At 37.7% G+C, this 27936-nt stretch overlaps 2 protein-coding genes across 2 annotated transcripts in view; one reads left to right on the plus strand and one right to left on the minus strand.

The window, feature by feature from the left end:
- The window catches only part of LOC134666433 (apoptosis inhibitor 5), a 352764-nt gene that overhangs the window by 134384 nt on the left and 190444 nt on the right, over positions 1 to 27936 (minus strand). The window lies entirely within an intron of this gene.
- Positions 22351 to 27432, plus strand: LOC134666866 (uncharacterized). The gene is made up of 6 exons (XM_063524172.1): positions 22351 to 22354; positions 23555 to 23619; positions 23976 to 24194; positions 25367 to 25537; positions 26246 to 26407; positions 26812 to 27432. Exons 1-6 carry the CDS (start codon positions 22351 to 22353, stop codon positions 27430 to 27432), a joined length of 1242 nt encoding a protein of 413 aa, XP_063380242.1.

The raw sequence follows: 27936 nt of genomic DNA on the forward strand, positions 1-27936 counted from the left end.
TACAAAGTTTTTCTCTAGAAACTCAGCAACGTAAATTACCCAAACCCAAAGACAATAAAAATTATGATGTATATTTTACGGCGCGCCCTCTAGCGGCGTCTTAATTAATCACGCCGGTTCACGCCGGATTAAACAGCCCGATAACGGAATGGAAGCGAGGCGCTCTCAGTCTTACACTTTATTGTGGAAGAAAAATATTAATAAATATATATTTTAGGACATTCTTATCCTAATCGACTTGCGACACACAGTAAACGAAAGCTTGGGAAATATTATTGAGTGAAAAACAGAGTAGTAGGTACTTGTTGTTTTTGTGTCTGTTTTTCACTCAAAAATATACAGAAAGATTGAAGATTTATTTATTATTATTTATTTATTTAAACCTGTGTACCTGTTTAAATAAATTGCTGTTTAGTACCTGTGATCAACTGATAGTTACAAAAATAAAAATTACATTAATTTGTAAGTTTTACATTAATTAGACTGCAAAAGAGTGTACATTGTACTAAAATTATTTGTGAAACCCTAAGATAAATAATTTGAAATAATACGTATTTAAACAGAATAACGGTATGTTATCTCAATTTTTTTTCACATTTAAATTCTCTTGGCACACTGTACCGCAAGATGTGAGGTAAATCCGAAGATTAACCTGCCTCCGTCCTAACAACGTTATCTACATAACTTTACATTACAAGCAGCTTAATGGGCCCGCTCGTTACGGACATATGGCGCGCGTGGACAACTCGATATGACTGTTCCGAAGCTGTATCTGTGTATTTTGCTGAATGTTGTTTTACACATATATGTACTATGTATAGTTTGTATAGCCCTAGCCCTATTAACAAAAAAAGGATAAAGTTAGACCGTAAAAAGTCTGCAGCGATTTTGATAGCCCACGCAATGCAAGTGTCATTTTAAACGTCAAACTTCTATGAAATTATGACGTATAAATAACACCTATACTGCGTGGGCTATCAAATCCGCTGCAGACTTTTATTGGTGCGACTATAAATCTTTTAGGGGTTGTTAAATATCAATTAATTTACTCGTATTTGCCTAGCAATATATTTCTCATTTCAAGAACTTAAAATAATATCTGTGTACCCAGTGTATCACATACCTACTTACAGTCAACTGCAATAATATGTTGCAGTTAAAAAGAGTATAGCGCTTTTATTGCGCTACAAATAAGATCATTGTCAGACATTTTTGCAGCCTTCGTGTAAGTGACGTACTAAGTGGTATTTTTATGACAGTCGGATCCAAAAATTAGCAGATATAATCGTTCAACATTGTCAATTTTTGTGATAAACATATACCAGTAAGGATATGATGGTCATTCTTGTCTACGTGACAGCGTGATAAAACGGTGTCCGTCACTTTATATCCCACGGTGTTAAAACGTGATGGTTACTTTGTCACGTGGACAAAGATAGATAAAACTATCCATAATACGCCGACTGCTTACTACAGTATTTAAAATTATAATAATAACTGAAACAGTTAATATTTCAATACAGTTGTTAAAACGCTCGTTTGCTTTTTCCTTCTACTTAGCCTTTGAAGCTCATCAGCTGCAGTGATCATGCAAGCCCAGTCATATGGAGGCTTTCACCCTCGTCGACGTTCGAAGGGAAACTGAAGCGTCAGCCAGTGGGCGTGGCGTCGGGAAGGCGTCACCCGCCCACCCGCGCAACTCCGCCCATCGCACCAGAACGCCTCAGCTGAAGCAAAAACCTGACAGGTGGGTGTGACTCACTAAAGTATCGTCGTTAAGGACACTTTATCAAGTAATTTGTTACCTTCAATAGCAATTTAAAATTTATTTGTCTCACTACATTGTGCAAAAATTGCGATGGCTACCTACCGATACGGCTTTTGTGAAAGAAGAGACTATCAGAGGATTATTTATGGAAAATTAATGGCACTATTTATTAATTAGCATGACATCCAAAAAATCCACATTAAAAAAAAAGGAAACCGCCTGAGTCAGAAATTATAATATGGTAGGTTGACATCTACTTGATTTGACTCTTAGAGAGATTTACCTAATAAAAAATATAATGTACATAAATTACACGCATAATTACTGTTTAAAATAAGTAATATGTTGTAGGGTACCTTATTACAAATATGTAAATATAAAAATAGTGTGCTTATTATTATTATCACTAAGATTGATTGAGATAAGATGAGACAATTGAAAAATTTTCTCAATTCAATAGGTACCTTGGAATTTTTCAAGTTCTACTTTTAATAAAATTGTCCACACCATAATACTCGTAATAGGTAATAACTAGGTATGTCCTTTTAATGGGATCCCTTTGTCTGACATACATTTTTAAGTCGTAATGTATTGTTCCTCATATTATCATTAGTCCTAATACTAAAACCGTTAACTTTGTAGGATTCTCGTAAGGTTATCTTATAGATAGGTTAGGTTAATTTTATGGCAATCCTGAAAAGTTACGCGTTTCTGAACCAAACAAATTAAGACTAATGAAAATGCAAACAAACAATGCATTACGACTTCAAATTTTATGGAAAACAATAGAAACCCCCCTTTTAAAAATATTGATCAGCACAAAAAATAACATAAAACTTAAATTCATTTAGACCAACATAACATAAAGGATGACTCAAGCTAACGCTTCAGTTTTCTATAGAAATGTGACGTGATTGTTGTTCACTTGGCATAGAAAACGAAGTGTTGGAAGTCTCGACCCCGACCCGGACCGTCCTAGCGTGAGTCATCCTTTGTACTGTTCCTATCTACTACTTAATAAATAGTTGACTGCTAACTAAAAAAGTGTTTAGTCATATCAATTTCTTTTTTCGAACTATCAAAACGATTAGCCACTGTGGAATCTCTATGGAATACAAAACAATGACGTCATGGTGAAGTTATAGTTCTTTCGAATTTATTAAATTGAAATTGTGACTGAAAATAACTTCGGTCTTGGTTTTTCTAACATTTTTCTGGTGCAGTCGACGTCAAAGACATGTTTACACTTTTATATTTTACTCCTTTGTAATAAGGCAAAAAGTGTAAACATATCTTTGACGTCGACTGTAGAAGGCCTAAAGGTTCATATTTTTTGGCAACCGTATTAAAATCTACAAAAAAATTTCAAAAAGTCTGCTGGCTGAAGCCTTCAAATAAAAACATGCCGCTAACTGTACACCAAAATTGCTGACAAATATTTTAATCCGCGTTTAAATTACATTTTAATGTAAAGCATTTTAGCTGTTAATTCGAGCTTCACGTTAAAATGCCCGGCATCTTCCGGGTTATCAAAGCGTAACTAAGAGGGGTAATGACAAGAATGCCTTTACGAACATTGCTGCCAGCGCCACCTTGGCACAACAATGCGAGTTGCGGAGGTAAGTATCTGACAACAGGGGGCCTTTGGAATCCATACTTAACCCTTTATAAGGCACTTTTCATTCTAGTTTTTCTTTAAAGGGTCATAATTTCACAGAAGTTTGACGTTTAAAATAACACTAGCAATGCGTATGCTATCAAAATCGTTGCAGACTTTTCTTGGTCTGCCTCTATTTATACTGCAAAAATGACCACCCTATTAAGATTTTTTTTTGTACAACTTTATTTTTGTAATTTATAGGACTTTAAAGAAGCGATGGGGCATGAAACTTGTAATTTTTATAATCTGGACCATTAAAGGGGTACCTTTTGAATTCTGACTACACCAGAATTATTGCTGCAATATTGGTGCCTTGAATTTCCCATTACACTTCTCATATTTACATTCAATAAATCACATCTTTTTCACAAATCTCCTAGGACCGTCTAATTTTTAATTTGTCATGGACATTCCGATAAAACAGACTGCAAGAAATTCATGTCGAATCTTGGTCTAGATCTTACTTTTTATAACGCAATACATGTACAGGTGTGGTGTAGGTAAATAAGTGCTTCAAGCCGACTGCTTGTCATTTCCGGCGGTAGGATGCTGCCACTTTATTTATTCGCTTCATTCGAGTTACACAGTCACATAACAAGCTTATCTCGGCGTTCTTCACCGGTAGACTGAGGTGACTTTGAATCGCGGAAAATATAGCCCATTATTTTTAAACTATATGGAAATGGTTTCTGAACGCTTTCATTGTGTATTAAATTGCAAAACGCTCATGCTAATTGGTGCGCGCGAAATGTACTGCGAGCCGTGACAAGGTCGACTCATAACTAGAGATGCCCCGAATAGTATTCGGCCGAATACCGAATATTCGGCAAAATGGCCGAATAGGCCGAATACCGAATAGTTGCCGAATATTCGTGGCATCTCTACTCATAACAATACATATATATAAAAACAAATTGTAAAATCAGAATACCGCTCTTGTATTATTTTACATCTGTTCATTATTGAAAATGAATAACTATTACGACACATAATGTAATGTATAATTTGAAGAATTATTTGCATTTTTAAGTCACTGTTTACTGTATCAAGTAATCAATTTTGTTCTAACACACACAAATTCAGTGATTACTGATTGTGATTACATATAAATATTTTAAAATATGTTTACCGTAGGCAACCATATTTCAGTCAGTATCTTACCTCCGCGCGTTCGGGTGTCATGTGCCTTAAAGCCAGGTATGGCAACCCTTTACTAAATACCCCCACCCCCTCCAGAATCCCTTTGATGTACGAGACAACTCGAGTTATTTCAAGCATTTTTCCTCTCTTAGATTACGATGGTACTTCAGAACTGTCAGATTCAACAAGATGATTTACTTTATTTTATAATATTTTTAAAATCGTTAGTAATGACGAAGTTATGGAATAAGAGACATTAAAAAAAAAACATAGGTACTTACTATCGCATTGAGAACCTCCGTTTGAAATCTTATTTTGCGACTGAGTCAAAGCGCCCGTAGTAGCCTATCGCAATGGTGGACAAACTTTTCTTATGAGAGGCCAAAACTTTAAGGAATTTCAGGGACACAGCAAAAATATATTTTCATTATGTTGCTGATCATTCACACATTTATTCGAAGCCAGTCTTCGAATAAATATGTAAAATATGTCCAGCGATATAAGCGGCGGGCCGGATAAAATCCTTTCGCGGGCCGGACCTGGCCCGCGGGCCGTTTTTTGACCACCACTGGTCTTTTGGGTGCTGTCTCAGGTCTCTACGTAGTTGCGTACCCATATCACCGGCAAGGCCAAGTAGACTCGATTTAACCCGTCTTACCAACATTTCATTTAAGAGCCAACAGGAGTGGTCATTTCTCCATACAAACGTACTCGACTGTTTCCTCTGTGGGTTTTGATGCTAGAGCAATGATTTTTTCAAAACAGATTAATATTGTCAATATCTGTGTCGGACCGTTTTGCTTTTTTGATATTTTTGTTTTTTATGGCGCTAGAGCTCTTTAGAAATGGCCAAAATGGCCTCATTGACTATGCCGAAATGAGAGGCGTAGTATTCAAAACTGATATCAATTAGCCAAAAAAGCAAAACGGTTCGACACAGATAATTTCATAATCATTTAGATTTCCAAATTTGGTCACGATTAGTTAAGTTTTGGAGGAGGAAACAGTCGAGTACGAAACCTCTATTTTTCCTCCTTCCTTCTTACTTCCTTCGTCCTTATCGCACTTGTTTTAGGAGCCGCTTCCGTTAGCGAGACGGGTATATTTATCTAAAATACATATTTAAAACTCAACTCCTGTTTCGTCTTAAGTGTCGAAAGGGCTTTTACGTGTAGTCTGTTTGAACTTTATAAATACAGATATATTACGTCTCACTGAAACGCTTCCTAGTGCAGCGACCCGTGTGACGTCATTAGCTGCTGGCTCCAGATAAACGCGAACTTAAAGTGAGCTCTTTCACAAAAGTAATAATAACTCTTTCGTTAAATTATGTATTCATTTCTTGAACATGGTTTTAAAATGTTAAATAAAATGAGGGATACAGATACGTAAATTCCTGATAAAATATAAGCTCAGTGATGTTGGAAATTTTAGAATATTGTATAAGTAGGCTTATTATTTTACGGGCACTTAAGTGCCCACTGATTAACAGTCCGCCGGACGGTATAGGCCTGTCAGTTGTTCGGAACTGTCAAAATTTTGTTCTAACTGACAGGCCGACACCGTCCGGCGGACTGTTAATCAATGGGCCCCTTAAAATATAAAATACCAGCATTTATATTTGATTTTAGAATTACTATTATATAATTTTGCTGCTGACTGTAAGTGGTCAGTACAAATGTACCAACGTATTGTACGTGTCACGTGGCTGTCACGCGCGCACGGCAAACACGGCCCGATCAATGCGCAATCACGTCGCTAATCACTCACGATTGACGCCACGCAAATGACGCGCATCCGATCCCGCTAATGAATTAGTACGCTTGCGAGCATTAAGCGGTTATTACATTTACCGTTGGAACACCGACACGTCGGGAACAGTACAGCAGGCCACAAAGTGACCATCGTTTTTATTAGAAAAAGAGAATCGAAACTTAAATAATAGAAGTATATGGAAATTATTACGTATGTGAATTTTCGTCGCATTTTTCATTCTGATACGACGGCCGTGCTACCCCTCTGATACGTGTTGTAGCCAACATGACAATCGTTTATTGACAAACGCCAATCAGAAAGTTACAATGTATAGGCGTGACAGATTTGTCAGGTTTGTCAAACATTAAGTAGGTATTTCACTTTGGTTCAATTGGCGTTTTCTATAAACAATTGTCACTTTACTAGCGAAGTCAAACGAGAAGCACTAAATCCGCCATGGATCGACTCAGAAAGAGAAACAAGAGCACTGTTAAATTGCTACTATTATAATACTTCTTTATATATAGTTTCCAGCTTTCCACAGTGCTACAAACATGCATAGCGCTCTCTCGCTTGTACACCGGCGACTAATAGTTAGTGCATGCGAAAACTGCATCAGTGTGATAACCGCCTTACGATATAGTGGAGCGAGTTAGATATTAAGTTTATTAAGCGCTTCGTGGTGCCACGCATCGTCAGTAATTGCCGATTAATTAGTCTACAATTAGCCGTACATATATAATCTGACTGAGGTGTGGCTTACAGGATGAGTGAGTCCTACATTTAGGCGAGTCAAGTCCAGCCACTAATTTGTATAAGTCTGGTTAGTACACTATACCTTCAGGTAGCTCTCTAAACTTGTTGGTTCGCTTCGTATGCTCTGAGTAATTAATGTATATTACTTTCGGACGACCTATGTAAACTAGTTTCATTGAAGGACTCATCAACACTTAAAAAAATTAAAACCAATGTTAAAATTTTGCCGATATCATTGCGAGTAGATAATAGTTGAGATATTTATGGTTCTTGGATAGAGGAATTAGAGGAACACAACATAAATATAATTAAATAACTACGTAGGTTCGAAAACAAAACTACAGCACCTGCGTAAAATGCAAAATAAACGGACGTCCATAACTAAGAATTAATACGCCAGTTCAATTTAACTGGACTGTCACCTATTAAATCCGCGTATCTTAATCCCTTAACCCTGGCAAAATATGAGGTAGCGTTGCAATAAAAAATCGCTATAAAGTCATAACAGAGCGGATCGGGGAATAAACGGGTGCAGCCGTAAAACTGTCGATGTGAATGGCCGGTGCATTTGACCGGTACGCCAGTTTAGTGGAAAACAATCCTTTTACGAAAACAGATCGTACATTTTCATTGCTCTTTTTTTCTAAGTTTAATGTTTCATGTGTTTAAAAATGTTACTTAATGTAATGTTGATTCTGAGCAACAGAGATGTTCATTCGTGGAAACTGTGTGGCTTGTGAATGTGTATTCTGATTTTACTATGTGTGTTGTATTCACGGCCTGTTTGTTTCCCAAAAGTTTAATAATAAAACAAATTAAAGATTCAGTGTAGTGTAACCTACCATGAAAAAGTAACAGACATAATAAAATGCGTTTGTACAAGACAGACACAGCCCAAACAAGAAGTGCCTAAATAATATTTTATTCAGTTTATCAAAACAAAGTTGTCACTAATTCAGCAGTACTAGCTAAAATGTAAACGCGTCTACAATGCGAAAGGGTAAACCCATCTACAAATCGCACCGCCACAGGTGCGGTTAGGGTCCACATGGGCATTAATAATGATAAATTCGAGTCATTAATTCGGTGGGATTAGTCGAGGCGTGTGCGCCGCCGATAACCAAATATTAACTCAATTAGTGCACAATCCAAATGTCTGCTAATCCTTGCACCGAGGCACTGGAGAACAGATGGACGAACGGCTTAGCTTTGCATTTTCATGTTATTTAATACTTGATTAAAAATAATACGTACCTATTATATAATTATTGAGATGCACCGGATATCCAGTTACTATCCGGTATCCGGCCTATCCGGCCTTTATTTTACTATCCGGCCGGATACCGGATAGTAACATTGCTTGATTTCGGAGTAAACAAATTACATTTAAGAAACAGAAACGGTCATAATCGTACTTGTTTATTATTTTAAAACAATTTAATCATTCCACTGACTTGCACGAGCACTCATTTAGAACCTAGAAATAAGTCTGCGGCAACGTTTACTAGGAAACAGGTCAAACCTGTAGAATGAGCACCTGAAAAACCGAAATGTAGGTATAGTTCCGCTGGCCGAATATTCGGCGGCCGGATACCGGATATTCGGCCGATGGTCAGGCCGAATATCCGGTTTCCGTGGCATCTCTAAATTAATTATTAGGGGTAAATCTTACACAGATCGACCTAACTCCTAAACTAAGCAAAGCTCTACTCGTATGGGTACCTACCGTCCCGTCGTCCTCTTCCTTGCCGTATCCGGCAATGGCGACTCCATCAACAATTCTTATCCGGATTATGAAATGCCCTTATGTGGCTCGCAAAACCAAACTTTGTCTTGAAGACCTACCTACCTACCTACCTACCTACCTACCTACCTACCTACCTACCTACCTACCTACCTACCTACCTACCTACCTACCTACCTACCTACCTACCTACCTACCTACCTACCTACCTACCTACCTACCTATCTACCTACCTACCTACCCACCTACCACCTACCTACCTACCTACCCACCTACCACCTACCTACCTACCTACCTACTAGGCGACGATCTCTTACGCTACGTCTTACGTAGGCGAACAACGCGCGAACGCGGCGCGGCGCGGCGCGGCGAAATCAATCCTTTGATGCCCATAGAAGTGTCCTACGTAAGCGATCTCGTTGCGAACGCGATGCGGCGCGATTTGCACGCGAATGTCAGGCGGCGCGGCGCGGCGCGGCGCGGCGGCGGCCGCTTTCGCCGCGCCGCGCCGCGCCGCGTTCGCGCGTTGTTCGCCTACGTAAGACGTAGCGTTACACGTCTAAGAGAATAGTCCATTGTATTTTTTTATGTGTGTCACAATCAAGCACACGGGCCGCCTGATGGTAATTTATTACCGTTGCCTATGAATACCTGCAACCCAATCTATCCAACAACATTAAAAAAAAACTTAAAGAGTTTGTTATTTAATAGTTATTCTAATGTCAGTTAATTATTAGTGTAAGTTTTCAAATGTTAACACGAAAGGTGGAAATAATTTTGCTACCATACGACACATACTGCTTTTCACATGAACTATGAGGAAATGATTACCTTCCAAAATAATAACATCATTGAACCTAAAACATTCTATGCAACTTTGATCCCTCCTAGCGGGGAAGAAAAAGCCCATTTCCGGATAGGTGATGTGAAAAAATAAGCACACATACATTAGTAACCTGCCAGTAGCCCGTTTCCATTACGTCATCATGTAAACAGATTTGGATTAGCCGCGACATTATTGCAGGACAGCTAATTGCATTAATCCAATTAATAGTGACTAATAGTAATGACAAGTGCAGTGCGGATGACGGATCGCGGCAGATATTGGGCGGCTGACGAGGCATAAGCTAATGGGACATGACGTCACATTACACGCAAATTGTACAGACCAATCAATACATTTGGTTCTAAATCGTAAGTTAACTAGTAAAGACTGGTAATTTTATGTAAATACAAAAAAAAAAGTTTTTACAACGAATTCATACCTTTTGTATTCTTTAAAAAAAAATGCATTATAGGAAAGGAAACCCTGATACTTGACTTACTCATTGAGAGTGCAGTATACTTACTTATGTATATGCCAAAAATAATGATAAGAAAAAAAAAACCGGGCAAGTGCGAGTCGGACTCGCGCACGAAGGGTTCCGTACCATAAAGCAAAAAAAACGGAAAAAAATGCAAAAAGAAAACGGTCACCCATCCAAGTACTGACCACGCCCGACGTTGCTTAACTTTGGTCAAAAATCACGTTTGCTGTATGGGAGCCCCACTTAAATCTTTATTTTATTCTGTTTTTAGTATTTGTTGTTATAGCGGCAACAGAAATACATCATCTGTGAAAATTTCAACTGTCTAGCTATCACGGTTCGTGAGATACAGCCTGGTGACAGACAGACGGACGGACGGACAGCGAAGTCTTAGTAATAGGGTCCCGTTTTACCCTTTGGGTACGGAACCCTAAAAACTGTCGCTAAAAACATATTTAAATCCAAGAAAATTCCGCAAAATATTTGAACTCCCCACAAAGACATTGTTACGCCAAAATTATATTAATACATTGTTATCCAGCACAATTAACTCTTTCCCCTTGGCTCCGATCTTTAACCCTGATCAAACAATTTCTCAATCTGAAACAGGGTTTCTTTATAAAAACAAACGCAAATCCGATTCGAAGTAAGACGTCGACTCAAACAAATTATTTGACATAATATCGTTAATTACAAACCCTCTTTTGTGCCCGGGGTAGGGTAATTAGTTTGGGATGTTCTGAATGGGCCCTTTTTCTGCTCGTTACGGCTGAAACAAAGGGGCAAAGAAGTAAACAGAACGTATTCAAACGGAGTTTGAATTAGACTCGACAATCTGCCGTATTCGAACTTCAAGATATTCACAAGAGACGACACGTACTAGATCCATTCTAGATACGTTATAGTTTAGATATCAACTAGTTCTCTTTTGCAGCGCAATTCGGGCAACCAATGTCACTTTTACGTTAGATAGAGTAAGATATCTATTAGATGTGTATTGGATCTCTAAGTCATATCCTGTGGAAATCGTTCAAGAGTATCTCCAGAATCGAGCAAATGTCAAATTTGACAGGTTAGATCTTAAATATATCGTTATCGTATCTTGGTGATGTATAAAAGATATCTAATAGATGTCTATTTCGTAATCCGAATCGGGCCCAATGAGAGTTCGGCTTTAATTCGATTCGTTTTACTACGGCTTCTAGAACAGTCAGGCGACGGCGAGAGAGTTGTGCTTAGAATTTAAGTATTCGATGATTCGATTCGATTCGATGACGTGCTTAGAGTTAGACCAAGAAAAGTCTGCAGCGATTTTGATATTTTAATTTATCTAGTTTAATTTATGTTCTAAAACAGTTCAGGAGGTATATTTAAGTCAGTAATTAAGTAAGTAATACTATTAAGTATTAAGAAATAAAATTTGAAAGGTTTCTATTTAAAAAAATGTAAGTAAGTAATTAAGTAGTAAGACTATTTAAGTAAGTAATTAAGTAGTAAGTCTATTTACGTAAGTAAATTTAGTAAGTAAATAATTAAATTCAATCTTTAGGTAATATGGCTCTATGGCTCCATTGATATTGTAGATGATTTAGCGAACGTTACGTGGGATCGAAACAATATTAGTAGTAGTAGTAGAGTCTGTGCGGAAAGAGAAGAGTCGTGGCAGAAACGGGAACTAACATTTTAAATTTTATATGGCAATCAAACCTTTGACACCGTCTTGTAAAAAGTAAACAAACTTCTGTCATTTTATATTTTTATTAACAAAAACCGCAAGTTTTATGTATAAAATATTTTCAAAACACGATGAAACCGTACATAAAACCACAAGAAAAATTATATTTAACATTGTTCGGTTTTGTCAGCGGGAAGAAAACGGCTAAAAGCCGACTATCGACTTACAAAAAGTCGCGGAACGTGTTTCCGCTATTGGGTATTGATGTTGTATTTAAATATCGTGAGATGAGAGAACTGGACATATCCCAATAAGGCCTACGTACTTATGCACTATTTTATTCATATTCATATTTATTATTAATAATGTACACATACATTACAAGTCAAGTTTACAATGGGTGAAATATATCCCCGATAGTAAAATTACAGTTCTAATGCCCAATTTCTACCCGATCTACCCGGTTTTGTATTAAAATAACTGTTGACTGCACAGATTAGGTAGTACATAAATGAGACTCTATCTTGTTTGGTACTAAAATTACAGTTTTATTGGGCAGATTCTTAACCAGTTTTAGCAGTTTTGTCAATCGCACTGTCACTTTTTAGTATCTGAGACATAAAAACAAGAGTGTTTTAAAAAGAAAACTAGTGCCTGCGCTAAATCAGAGGATTGATTTGACGAGTCGACACCACCACCAGGCTCCGTCTAGTAAGCCGTGGTAAAAAACCGGAACAAAAGGGATATAAGTATCATGACCTTTAGTGTCGTACTATAATCACGTGACCAGTGTTGTCAGCATAGCAAAAACCATAAAATAGCACTGGCGCGCCCTCAAATCCCACGACTCTTCTCTTTCCGCACAGACTCTAGTAGTAAACTCTTTATTGTACAAAAAGACATAAGTACCGTAAAACGGGGTGAGTAGGTTTCGCGGGGAGAGTGGGGTTATGCATGGGGAGAGAAGGTTTGAGAGGGGGGTGAGAAGGGATTTTAAGGCTACTGCTACAAAAATAATGTATTCCAATTTAAAATGGGGCTATAGTAATACGCATAATAAAAAAAAATACCGCTAAAATTCAGTTTCAGACTGCAAAGACTCGAAAAATTCCCCTTTTAATTTCTGTGGATCAAAGTATACGTTACACAGCCTTCAAGACCCCTTTAATTGCACCCCATTGTTTCCTGCTGATTTGATTCCATATCCCTCAATCGCACAATTATAATAACAAGCTTAGCGGCTTGGCGGCCGCTACACAGAGTGGCGGAGCTGGGCTATAACCGCGAATCTCGAAGTTCGCAATTTGCGGGCATTTTTCTCTGTCACTCCAATTACGCCTTCATTGGAGTAAAAGAGAAAGATCCCCGCAATTTGCGAATTTCGGTTTTCGCGGTAGCCGCTCTGAGTTTTACATTTAGACAGAAGAAACAACGCTCCAAAAGTATCTGACATTCGGAGATACATTCTAAAGTTCGCGTTTCGGCATCTTAATTAACTGACACAATTGTTCTACACATACAGGGACTTATATTATCTTTTGGTTAAGTTATCAGAGCATGGTAGATAATTTTCACTCGTAGTCTTACCTACATTAAAATCCTACCTGCTAATTCGAATACGTTGAGATTTTGTTGTTTATCTCTCTATCGCTCGAATGCAAGAGTGTGAGAGTTAGAGTGAGAGAACAATTCAAATTAATTGTTACTGAATTGGTTAAGCACCGCTGATAGACGGACGGACGGACAAACACACAGTGGATACTAAGACTAAGTGGAAGACCCGTGCGAAATTGTCTTTTCATACAAACGTAGCTTCCACATTTGTCTCTCTGGATGTTAATATGTATTATTGAAAATATTTTGACACAATTAGTTGTACCGTAAAATGGGGTAAGTTGGGTGAAATTTGACTTTCAAACCTCGATAAAATTTTATTTTTACATGTGAAAACTGACTGGTGTTGTAAGTGGTTCGGACGTTTGTATTTTATTTTGGGTAGTTCCATTTCATAACTTTGACGATAAAGAGGAAAACCCACCTCACCACATAGTGCCTCGTATTTGGGGTGAGAGGGTTTTTCATACAAAGGTGATTTTGGAAGATTGTTGGATCGATTTTTTTTTAAACTGGGCAAGTGCGAGTCGGACTCGCGCACGAAGGGTTCCGTACCATAATGCAAAAAAAAAACAAAAAAAAGCAAAAAAAAACGGTCACCCATCCAAGTACTGACCCCTCCCGACGTTGCTTAACTTTGGTCAAAAATCACGTTTGTTGTATGGGAGCCCCATTTAAATCTTTATTTTATTCTGTTTTTAGTATTTGTTGTTATAGCGGCAACAGAAATACATCATCTGTGAAAATTTCAACTATCTAGCTATCACGGTTCGTGATATACAGCCTGGTGACAGACGGACGGACGGACGGACGGACGGACAGCGAAGTCTTAGTAATAGGGTCCCGTTTTACCCTTTGGGTACGGAACCCTAATTATGCGTATTACTATAGCCCCATTTTAAATTGGAATACATTATTTTTGTAGCAGTAGCCTTAAAATCCCTTCTCACCCCCCTATCAAACCTTCTCTCCCCATTCATAACCCAACTCTCCCCGCGAAACCTACTCACCCCGTTTTACGGTATATCAACCACAGCTATGCCCCTATGTTTGATTTTCTTTCCAATTTTTAATTGTAATAATAGTTAGATGCATTTAAAATTTTGTAAGAAATTTGTTTTTAGCTCATAATTAAAAAAAAATCAAAAGGTGTAAAAAAGGTTAATAGGTATAATACATCAATTTATATAAAAATATTTACCATAATGTCAATACGTAGAGAGGAAAACTACGTATGTTTGTTTGTTTGTGCGGCCGCTTTCCTGTTAATAAATGTCACTCTTTAGATACGAAATCCATAAACGAGCCAATATGCGAGTAGGTACTCATATCATCAACAAAAGCAGGTATTCAAAACACAAATAGTTTAGCTGCCCTCGCAATTTCGTATAATATCAAATATTGAATTAATAGAATTCTAAATTAATTGAAAGTAAATTTGATATTCATTGGAATATCAAATTTCCTCCCAATACAGATAGTCTTACTGGTTATGAAGCTTTTTTGCCCGAAAGCTGCACTTTGGGAGGAAAGCAAGCCGCTTTGCACGATGATAGTAGAGGCCCATTAAAACATTTTTTTTCGAATAACCCGTCATTTCGTCCTTTAGGAGCCGAGGTGGAGCGAGGTCCCTTAAAAACAGGAAAAAAATTTTACAAGTTTCACGAATCATCCGATTTCACTAAATTTGGTGTCAATTGTAAGAAAATGATTTGCTTCATCGTAAAAAAAATTAAAACAAAATATGTCAATACAAAGATAATGTAAAAAAAATTGAAAACCTATTTTTTCAGTTTACACTTTATTTTTGCAAATAGTGTGTTCCATATAGAAAAAAGTCTACAAAAAAGCACTAAATGATAAAATCAAATATATTTCTTATCGTATATTGAAAACCGCATCAAAATCGGTTAAGCCGTTTATGAGATTCAAGTTTTAGAATTTGGCTAAGTTTTATTTACTAAGCGATAGTACTGTCATATTCCTTAGTCGAGACTTTTGCTTCTGTTAATGACCAAGTTTATGCACTGTAGGTTGTTAGGATAAGCAAGGATACACATGTTGATGTGTTTGAGTTTTGATGCCAGTGGAAGATGGCCCTTCGTGGACCAAAAACTCTTCCAGGCTTTTTCGATGCGTCGATCGATTTCCTTGGACTGCTTATTATCGAAGGATGTTATCTCGCCCAAGCAGGTGTATTCGTCAACGAAATTGTATATCCTGCCCATCTACTGTGACCCAACGTTTCACGCCATTGACCATTAACTGGGTTTTTGTCCTGTTCATTTCGAATCCGACTTCAAGACTTGGCTGGTCTAAGGCCTTCTAACATTTTCTCTAAATGAAGTGCAGTGTGGGGGAAAAGAAGACTGTCAACCTCATTTCGCCGACGTCAATGCCCATTGTTTACCATTTAGCCACCAGCTTCTGGACGATTTCCTGTAGGCAAGAGGTAAACAGCTTTGGAGATAGTGGGTCGATCATCCTGTTTGACTCCTTTTTGGATGCAGAATTAGGGCCGGGAACTTGTAGTATTTTTGCGGTAGATGGTCCCGATGAACTCTGCCTGCCTATAACACTGCTCGCGTTGCTTCGCTGTGACTAAAGATGCGCCGACCCTGGGGTCACCCCTTTTTTCACGTAGGCATCATTATCCTAACTTATTGATACATAGTTTTTTTGCCTCAGCACACTAAGAACCGCTTGTCTCTACGGCTACTGGTACCTACTCGTACCTATGTACAAATTCGTAGGCAGGCTCCAAATTTGAATATTTCGCTCGTTTAAGTTTTGCTGCTTTTTCGGCGGCTGCTCCGACACGCCCTGTGGCCTGAAGTGTCCTCACACAAGGGCAAGTCTGCTTACACACGTCGCATCCCAAATGAGGCTGTGTTTTCGCGCTCACGGAAGCAGTTGTATATTTAGGCCCTGATACTCCAACACGCCTGTCGGATGTCCAGCGTCCAGTAGCATCCTGAAGTACCTGCCTTTATAAGCTTATTTGTTCCGCTAGAAACCATTTCATTAAATTGTATGACGCACATGCAGAGCACTGAACGGTTTTTTACAGTAAAGAACAAATTTGTAACTAACCTTCCCTCAACTCAAGCTGCACTTCACAAACATACCTTGCATGCAGCGTACCATGTGAGATGTGAGCCAAGTACGAATGACGGCGAATAGACCTTTTCAGGATTCCGTACCCAAAGGTTAAAAACGGGACTAAAACTCCGCTGTCCGTCTGTACGTCCGTCTGTCCAAACGAACAGAACTGGTAAACACCAGGCTGTATTTCATGAACCGTGATAGCTAGGCAGTTGAAATTTTCGCAGATGATGTATTTATGTTGCCGCTATAATAATAAATACTAAAAACAGACTAAAATAAATATTTAAGTGGGGCTCCCATACAACAAACGCAATTTTTTTGCCGTTTTTTGCGTAATGGTACGGAACCTTTCGTGCGCGAGTCCGACTCGCACTTGGCCGGTTTTTTTGTGAATATATACACATATTTTTAAAATAGATGAAGGAAATACCCACAAGATACTTAAAATTTCCTATGATTTACGTGCTTCTTGGTCTATAAAATAAATAAATAAAATTAGGCCAAGTTCTGAAACACGGATCTCTTAAACTGCTTAGCCGATTTTGATGTGGTTTTCAGTATACGATAATAAATATGTTTAATTTTATCATTTAGTGCTTTTTTGTAGACTTTTTCCTATATGGAACACACTATTTGCAAAAATAAAGTGTAAAAGGAAAAAATAGGTTTTAATTTTTTTTACATTATTTTTGTATTGACATATTTTGTTTTAATTTTTTTTACGATGAAGCAAGTCATTTTCTTACAATCGACACCAAATTTAACGAAATCGGATGATCCGTGAAACTTGTAGATTTTTTTTTCTGTTTTTAAGAGACCTCGCTTCACCTCGGCTCCTGAAGTACGAAATGAAGGGTTCTTCGAAAAAAAATGTTTTAATGGGTCTCCACTATCATCGTGCAAAGCGGCTTGTTTTCCTCCTAAAGTGCAGCTTTTTTTTCATAACAAGCATGACAAGATTTTTATAAACTATTTATGGAATACAAAACAATAGTCCGACCGCCGAGCAAAAATCTCGTTACTCAAACCCATGCATATTCCGAAAAATCTACGTATAATCTTCATCGCACACCGCTGGACGCTCTTTTCAACTGGAGCCTATTGTTGCTGGATTCAATTAAGTTTACACCGGCACCGAGGTCAGTTAATAAAAACCGAAGCCTATAAAAATTGGTACGTAAATCAAATTCAATGAAATGCGGGACAAAAGGGCGTTGTTGGAGAATGAAGCTGGCAAACAATGACGCTTCGCCAATCAGACTGATTCCCGGTCATCACCGGAACACTATTGTTTCATAATTGGGTGATTTTTTCAGATACATTCGATTTTTCACTGTCCGCAATTTAAATTGGTATGTACAATAGCGATCAGAAATATCGGAGCGGCTAAGGTGGTCAAGAGTATCTGAACATGTAATTTATTGTCTGTATATAATAGTATAGGCTTTGTCTAGATATTTGTGAACACCTCGGCCGCTCCGATATATCGGATCGCCATCCGGCCTGTACTTACCTATGCCGCGCGTGTTCAATGGAATAAAATGGAAGTGATGGATATCTACTACTTATGAAGCAGCCCTTAAGGTAATTACGTCATTTAATTTAATGACATGTAATTTTATAAATAATAATACCTTTAAGTAAGTTTTGCAAATGAAAATCTACAAATGTGTTATAATTTTAGCTATACGTCATATGTGGATGTGTTGTGCATAATTGATATATTATACACACCACACACTACACCCACACAATACGTCCACATAATACGTATAGCTAACATAACCTTTTGTAGATTTTTATTTGCAAATCTAAACTAATCTAAATATGCTTACTCTGCCAAAAAAGTGTCCCGAAAACATATACGGATAATTTTAAGGTTGTTTAGAATAGCTCAAGTTCTAATTATCTTGTTTTCATTATGAGAAGAAACAAACGAGCGCAGCCCCCCAGTTACTGCATTGATTGAACCGTCACCCTTCCATTTAGAATTCCCGTACCTTCCCGAATTAATCGCCCGAGATCCTCTCTCTATTAAAGTTTCTTCGCAAGTTCTTTAAGAGGCTTAACACCCATAAAACTCCGGAGATAATGTTAAACATTCATTTAAGTGCGCGAGGACCGCCCAACTTTAGAATTGTCGTATAAATCTTATAATTCTTCGAGCGTTTAATATTCATATCAGTTTTCGGCGATGGCGGAGCTGGAGATATTTTGTGCTGTTGGAGGTGCGAATTTGCATACCAAGTTGTCTCATGCGTCATATTTTGTGTTAAAAAAATGTGCTCCTTGCTCACAAATATATATTCCAATAAAAAAGTTAAGTATTATATTAAGTATTATTAATGTGTTCCCTGACTAAGTACATCGACAGAAGCGGCTGTGCTGTTGGCTTATATAGTATTTTTCAAACAGGTAGTAGGGTATAAATTGTATGGACATGACACCTGTCAAGGGTAACACGTGTCATGTCCATACTATTGGTGACAGGATGGGTCCCATCATGTTTGAAAAATATAACGAGGTTTAACTCTATAGTTCGTTTTTTTTAGCATTAGAAAGAACTTGCAAGAAGGTAAGCGATCTTGACATGTCTTTTAATTGAAAAACGCTTTTTAAAATTCAATAACTATTACTTATTAAAGTAGAAGAATATAAATGATCGTATTAGATTCATAATTGTTACATATTTGCCGTAAGTTATTTTTAAAATGTGTTTTTCAATTAAAAGACACTTCAAGATTGTTTACCTAATTTCTAATGCTAAAAAAAACGAACTATACTACCGTCAGAAAGTTATCACTGGACACAATTTTATTTTTAAGTAACCATGCTTTAGTTGTGCGAGCTACGAGCGTACCTTACTCGATAATACGATTCACACGTCTAGTGAGGCTCTGGCAGTGAACGTGTTAAATTAAGTTTTCAGTAAATACCTATCCCACCAAAAACATAAATGTAAAAAAGGAGAGCCAAGTTCAATACAAAAATTATGCTTGGCTGTGGGGCTCGCCGCAAAAAGAATGGAGATCTAAATGAGTGCCACTGCCAAGTTCTATGCAAAATCCAAATATGTATTTATAGGAACAAAATAACATTATAAACAAGTATTAAACTCTATTTCTTTGCTTTATTGGATACCTATAACAATTGCTGTTATTTAAAAAAATGTGAGATCTTAAAGTAGGTTAGATTTGACTTGGCCAGTTTTCATTATATCAATCATTTTATATATATTGTAATTCTGATAAAACCTGGCCAAGCCAAATCTAACCTACTTTAAGATCTCACATTTTTTTAAATAACAGCAATTGTTATAGGTATCCAATAAAGCAAAGAAATAGAGTTTAATACTTGTTTATAATGTTATTTTGTTCCTATAAATACATATTTGGATTTTGCATAGAACTTGGCAGTGGCACTCATTTAGATTTCCATTCTTTTTGCGGCGAGCCCCACAGCCAAGCATAATTTTTGTATTGAACTTGGCTCTCCTTTTTTACATTTATGTTTTTGGTGGGATATCAATACTTTTTGTAAAGAAAACTAGGCAGGTATTGAGATTTAATGTTTTTTCTTGTGTTTCCGCTGTATGGTTTTTACTTCTGTTCTTTGTATAATTATGTGGTGCCGCGCGCCGCCGACGACACACCGTTGGCCGGTTGTTTAGAGCGTATTACAAGTTTTTTGTATGGGGACACCACTTATTTTTTGACTAAACTTTATTTTAATATAGCAAATATAATAATACATATATTGGGGTAGTTTCAAATATCTGCTTGTAACGGTTCCAACGCTACAATAAAAAAATATTTTTTGTATGGGGACCCCCCCCTATTTTTTAACTTTTTTTATTTTTAGATTTTTTCCTACGCTTACACACAATAACCGAGCTGGATTCCAAATTTCATCCTTCTATGTCATCTGGAAGTAGGTTAGGTTTAGGTACTTATATGTCAGTCCCAATAAAAAATGGTTTTTTTGTATGGGGACCCCCCCTATTTTTAAACTTTATTTTATTTTTAGATTTTTTCCTACGGTTACACACAATAACCGAGCTGGATTCCAAATTTCATCCTTCTAGATCATCTGGAAGTAGGTTAGGTTTAGGTACTTATATGTCAGTCCCAATAAAAAGTGGTTTTTTTGTATGGGGACCCCCCTATTTTTTAACTTTATTTTATTTTTAGATTTTTTCCTACGGTTACACACAATAACCAAGCTGGATTCCAAATTTCATCCTTTTAGGTCATCTGGAAGTAGGTTAGGTTTAGGTACTATAAGTCATAAGTCAGTCTTAAAATTTACGACTTTTTGACCTTCATACCTTTATAACCGTTTGAGCTAGCTTCATGAAATTTGGGCTTCTAGATATCCTTATGGATATAATTAAACACAAGTAGTTTTATGTGTTTACGTCAAAGATGTTTTGAGTTATAGAAGGGTCAAAAGTGGCACCAAGTGGTTCGTGTAATATTACACTCGGCGCTGGCTAGCCAGTTCCTTTGCTTGAACTTGGCTTGACACGCTGCCGCGTGTCTAGATTCCAACAATTTCCGCTAACCAGTTCAATTCTTTTCTATTGTCCATGCAGGCTCCCGACACAGCCAATAGTCATATTACACGCGCTCTAAAATAAAATTTAAACGTCGCCGACTTCAGCTATTCAGACTGGATGCGTCCCGCGGGGCGACAAACGGCTTGCGACCTCTCAATGCCTCTAAAGGAAAAAAGCATTAAGAGTGTAACAATAATCAAATACTAAGGGACTTACTTACTTCATTTTTTCAAACCGTAATGTCGCTGTTATGAAGTTTAGAATAGAAGTAAAAGTCGTTGAAATTAGAATGTAATTATACCTACTCATGGCTTGCGTCGGTGGCCAAAACAAGCGGTTCCGGCGAAGCTCAGTTCTGCTGGCACATTGAATGTATGTCTCTAAGTTGTTTTAGCTAGGATGATGTTGATTTTACCCTCTTAGAGTTCCGTACAGAAAAAAAAACTGTCCCTGTTTGTAATCTATCTCCAGGCACGTCACAGGCACTTTACCCATAAACTTATAAAATGCATAGTTCCAAAATTTTTGAATTTAAAGTGTAAGGTCGTGAGGCAGGTCATTCGCCAGTCTTTAAAATGTAATCTTTTTTTGTAAGTTAATTTTCCCCTGGTAATATAATTTTATTTAACAAACTTTCTGCTAATCTGGCATGCTATAAATCTGACAAACTCACAATTCTATGTACCTACATATCTGAAATGTTGCCAAACTGATATAAAGTTTTAAATCTACTTGCGCTTAACCGTTTGGTCACAGCATCGAAAACAAACCTAGAACGACAAAGTAATCGACAGTTTTACCGCATAAAATGAGATTTGGCCACAAACGTAGTTGCTATATCGCCTAACGTGTGTCTGTCTTCGATCAGACGAGGGGTTTTATAGCTAGTGCCTACTCACAAAGCATTCTATACCGGTCTGTAAGTTTATCCAAGTTTAAGCTTGACCCGGAGTTCCTTGGCGTCCAGAAGTAACCGGACGTCAAGCGTGTGCTGGCTCACCTGTTTCGATGCGGTTGATAATCTTTGAGATGTATACCTGCTGCGATAACTAGACAATGACTACCTGGATCTGCACTAACTTCGGTAATGACTATCGTGTGGTCATGTTTGGTCACATAGAAAATCGTAAAAATCTGAACTTTAGTGACTAGGATTTCAGTACCAACATTAAAATGATGTAAAATTGAACAATCTTACATAAATTAACCTGTAAACTCGCTTTGTAAGCAGGGTCACTACCGACTAGGCTCGGAGGCCGTTCAAAATGGGTATAATGTGTAATCGTCAATTGAAACAAATAAAGATTATAGAAGGGTACCTAACCATCTAGTCAATGGCGGTGTAAAGCAATTGCGGGAAGCCGCCAAAACACGTATCTCGTTCATTCGGGTCGTTACAACTCGGCCAATATTTACAGACACCGTCTACCCCGAGAATTAAGCGGCAAATAAACCCAATGAGGAGGAACGGGAAGTATTAAGAGGGTTCTCCGTAAACTGGACGTGTAATAACTTCCTGAGCAAGTCGTTCTGCCGTCGCCACATCAGCGGTTCGACTGCAATCTTTCCATCCATTTGTGGGTGATTTCACATTGTTATTGTACTTTCTAAGTAACTTGGCAGTAAGTTCAGAGCTACTGTTAGTCACAATAATGGGTTACTAATACTTAATCAATGACAAACAGCTTGATGTTGAACAGAAAAGATTTAGTCATTCAGAAGACCAATCCTGATATAAATCTTTCTCCAAATGTAAAACGTATTTGCTTTATTTTGTCGCAGAAGATGCGGAGTGAACCCATTCCCGCGCCCGCCCATGCCGTGTTTCAGTCCACAATAAATTTAAAAAATAAACCACGCTCTTTATATTCCACTGCATTTATCAGAAAAAAGACGCTCCAAGTCCGTTAATACCCACTTAGGAAGCCCCTACGTGAATAATTAGATGTTACCGGGATTTATCCCGCTCCGTTATCTGTAACACGCGTTTTAAATTTGCAAACTCATTCTTTTCGCTTTATTGGGGATAATACATCTTGGCTTGGTTGCGATTCTGATTAATGCCTCCGAGTGAAGTTGGCGCAACTTTGTCAGAGATAGCGGAGAAAAATAAAGGGACGTGACTAGACTAATTCCCTTTTTACGACGACAAGAGGTAAAAGAGTAATTTCAGTTTGTAAATTATATTAAGCGCTCTAAAGAGGTTGACATAGCCTGCTTTTTAATCCGAACCATTAGACCGGCAGGAAAATTGAAAAATAAAAAGAACAGCATTCTTCTTATAAATCCGCTCTTGTCAATTGCGTCGGAATATTTTAAACGTCAATCTATATTTTGTGGATGATTTAGAAAATATGAAAATTAAACTTGTTACTATTTCTTGTGGTAAGTCACGTTATGTATACTATTCTCGTGTGCCTAGCAAATAAAGATATACGTGTATAATCAACATAACAAAATGTATTTCAGTTATATATTTGATAGTGGGAGCTTTCGCTGAAGATGAAATCAAACGCGGCATATATCCATTCATGGTATGTCTTTAATCTTATCGTCATGATTTTCTAATTAAATTTAAAATTGACACTTAGGTAATTTGGCATTTTGAAATATTCTTTAATCTTTTGAACACTAAGAAGCTTTAAAGACTTCGTGAGAAGTGGTGCCCGAGGCGCCAACAACGTCCAAGTAACCAACGTTTCCAATACCGTTTATATTTGCTAACTTATGTACGAGTTATTGGCGTGTACAGGACATTCTTGGGTTTGACATACAGTGTTCCAAAGATTAAACAAATAAGACATACACACAAATAAATTGATTTAACTGTTTCCTATGTAGTACAAATTTTAATTAACAAGCAAACCATATTTTACGTATAACGTTTTAGGCATTCATATATTATCAAGATGAAACAATCCTGGGACTGGGAGGGGGCAGGTTTCTACAAGGCGCCGTGCTCGTCCGGCCTAGCTTTTTGATATCGTCTTCGCCCGAGTCCACCATCTCCAAAGACCCTCTCAGCAAGACAATGCTGGCCAGAGTCGGGGCTACAGTCATTGACCAGAAATTTACGTTGAATGAAGATGAGGACGAGCAGGAACAAGAGGTAGCGTTTTAGATTCAGTATTTTTTTGCAGGTTTTTGATTAGATATATGATTGGATTGTTCTTTTGACAGTTGACATAAAATCCGTTTCACATGCTTCACTGTCCCAAACAAAACGGTTTAAAGCAGGCCACTGACGAGCCTTCCAAATGGATGCCGTTACAATGGATTCATCCAAATGGACGGCATCCTAATATTGAACATTGTACGTTTTTGACATTCAAGGACCGATTTTGGATTGCAGCCACGCAATTTGAACTGTTGGAAGGCTCGTCAGTGGCCACCTTAAGAATTTATTTCTCTAAATTTTAGAGAAATAAATTCTAAAAGTCTAAAAGTCTTCTAGAGTCTAAAAGAATATTATAATTCACTTACATAGAAAAATACAAACAATCATAGGTAATATACATTATTTACAGAATATACGATAAGCATAACATCTCGACAACAATAAGATGTAACATTTTGACACATGTAAACATAAGTGTATCATCAATTCATCACGCTGCGCCATTAATTGTTCTAGCTAAAATTGTTCGGGCTAAGTTCTAGCTGGTTGTTCAATACTTACGCTAAAGAATTTCCAAGTTAGCATGAACCCTAACCCCATGGCATAAGATCCCCGTGTGATGACTGTACATAGTAAAATATTCACATATAAACCTTTATATCGCTAGCTATGTTGAATCAAAGTGAACCTAATCCCCCTAACCCGAACCTACCTAATCCGAAGTGATACCTAAACTATTGTTTATAATCCATTGTTTATGACAAACTTGGAATTCACATTATTAAGTTTAATCGGCCGAAAGCCTCAAACGCCGCAAATATGTCACACTAGGTATAAGTTTTTTTATAGTAGTTACATATTTGCGGCGTTTGGAGTGGAAACCTTGGGGCCGTGGGGACCTAGCGCGCGTCGCCTCTATGAGGAGCTGTCAAAACGCCTCATAGAGGCCTCCGGTGACCAGAGGGCTGGCCAATATTTTGCTCAACAGATCAACATTGCCATCCAGAGGGGCAATGCGGCCAGCTTTCTGGGCGCCCTACCTACGGACTACGACTTAGGGCAATTTTTTTATTTATAAGTTTTAGTGTTGTTATTATAATGTAAAAATGTTATTAAATAAATAATACCCATTTTATAGTTCTTACTCTGCTCAATATTTGCAGGTCATCCAAATCACTCAACCTTTCGAACATGACAGCAGCCAATGGTGGCTCACGGACATCTGCCTGTTGAAGACGCTGCAGCCTCTAGTGGCCACTAACGCCGTTCACTTCACACAGCTCTCTACGAAACAGGAGGCTGCTGATAAAGTCTGCCACATACTCATTTACAAAGTAAGTTGCAATTAGGTGGGCCGGTCGAAATATTTTTCAGATGGCGCCATCATAGGGTTTGCTGTCAGTCCCTTTATGTAATTTTTTTGTTCGCGAGTTCGGGTTTCGCCTTTCGCCCCATAGTAAAACTTGTGCAGCATGACCTACATATCACCTCTTAGCATACGGTCAAACATAACAATTCCGCGCTGTATTTTAACCTTTGACTCCGTCAGGACTGGAGAAGGAGTAGCTGTGCCATTTTATTTATAGCTGACATAGCTGTGTACTTCACTTTTTATATTACACTTTATTTATATTTGGGATATTTTATGATTATTTCTACTCAGAATTACGTGCTTTTTCGCTCCAAATGTTTAGGAGAAAAATTGTCTCCCAAGATTTTTTATTATTATTCCGTTATCAACTTGTTGTTCTATGAAAGAAAACAGGAAAGTGGTCTATATTTTGACAAATGGACCATTTTAAATTGTAATTTATATTATATTTCTAGTCAATTCTTTATATTATAACTATTATACGCATAAGCACTAAAACAAAATTCGCTATACTTTAAAACATTAAAAATTAAAAGAAAATTGATAATTCATCGAGCAATTAACTCGAGTGTTATTTAGGTAAAAACAATGCTACAGTATCTAACTAGTTGTTTTTTTAATATTTTTATTATACACATATATGAAATTACATGAAAATAAATCCTAACAGAAAAAGAGCGGCACAGACGTCCGAGTGCTGACCCGTTTGTTCGTGGAGATGCTGCCCACCTCGTCCGAAAACTGCGGGGAGCACTTCGTTCATGGGACCATGGCGTGTGCGGCCGACCAGGTCACCAGCGACGGAATAATGGCGTCTACGGACTTTTGTCAAGTAAGTTATCAATGTGGCAACGTCATTATAAATAAAACTTGTTTTTCCTAAAAATATGTTTTCCAAAATAAACCAAATAAAGTAGTATTACTTTTGTTTCAAACTTTCTCAAACACACAAGGTTCAAAGAAAAAGACGAATTATTTGTACAGTCATGCCTGAAAATACAGTCACGATACGGACAAAGTGCCAAACGTATGTAGGTACTAAACTATATGGGCTCTAAGTTCGTGTTTACATATTTTTGGCACTTTGTCCGTATCGATATTTTCAGACGTGACAGTAAGGTTGGCCTGGAAAGGCCTTTTTCAGGCAGGTGTATAGAAAAAATATTACCAAAACTTCCGTCACTTTTGAACTACATTTTGAACACTGACATTTAAATAGCGTCTTACGTTATACAGGGCAACAATGGCGGACCTCTCATATGCGATAACGACGTGATTGCGCTGCAAACCTACATAAAGGATGACTGCAAAGCGCCCCACTTGTATCAACTCCTGTCACCGAGGAAAGTGTTTCTGGATTGTGGTATTGATGAAAAATGCGGCAAAGAGCATTGCAAGCACGTTTGCTCCGTGATTGAAAAGGATGCTCCACCAACACCAACCGATAGATTAAAAGAAACATCCCCAACGGAACTTGCAACGACCGAATCACCTTCATCAGAAGATTCAGAAGCGACTACACCGGTGGAGCCCACTAAAACAAGCGAGCAGAAGGAATCGGAAAATTATTCTCCCTTCTCCTTGTCATCGACGATTCTCACGACCATTTCTGCAAGCACAATTGACGCTAATACTTCTTCTAAGTCGTGGCCAAATGAGCGAGATGGACGCAAGATGAACGACGAGGAGACGGATGCACTGAATCGAACGGTAAGCGTAGAAGCGAAAAGCGCAACCGTCGACGAAGACACGCCGTCGCGTCGCAGCGGCACGCGTAGCCACGCAAGCGCTGACAACCTCAACCTAGCCATATTCCAGAGTTTCGTTTGCTATGTCTTTATATGTATTTTGTCATAATTATATGCATCTATTTCAATATAGAAAGTCATTTGTGCATCTTTTTTGTGATTATCTACTGGAAATTAATAAAATTTGAAAAAGGTTTCAAATCTTTTCATAACGAGTTCTCAGAAAAAATCAGGGGGCTTACCGCGAACCACGTTCGACGTGTTGCCTCTCTGTCTCACTTGTAAATTCGTACGTAAGTGTGACAAGGACGGTAAGCCCTCTGAACGAAATATATAGAGTGCGGAAAGACAAGAGTTGTAGAATGTATGGCCCCCTTACGACACTTCTCTTTCCGCACATACTACCTAACCGAAGTCTGAACCTACTAAAAAGGCAACCGTAGGTATTATGGAAGGTAGAGGTAGTAGGTATAAAAATCAGATATTAGGTACATATGTTCCTGGAAAGTATTTAAAAAATGTGGAATACGGTAATCCCATTATCTGTCTGAATAATTACGAGTGGTGTTAACGGAATTGGTATACTAGATAATTTCAATTGAAATGGTAAATT

Source organism: Cydia fagiglandana, chromosome 8 (genome assembly GCF_963556715.1).
Source record: "Cydia fagiglandana chromosome 8, ilCydFagi1.1, whole genome shotgun sequence".
In the NCBI taxonomy this organism is placed as follows: domain Eukaryota; kingdom Metazoa; phylum Arthropoda; class Insecta; order Lepidoptera; family Tortricidae; genus Cydia; species Cydia fagiglandana.

Bases quoted from the DNA above. Each gene is read 5' to 3' on its own strand.
- LOC134666866 (XM_063524172.1), top strand. The intron at 23,620-23,975 runs GTATGTCTTTAA...ATAACGTTTTAG, and splicing joins GCGGCATATATCCATTCATG to GCATTCATATATTATCAAGA. The intron at 24,195-25,366 runs GTAGCGTTTTAG...CAATATTTGCAG, and splicing joins AGGACGAGCAGGAACAAGAG to GTCATCCAAATCACTCAACC.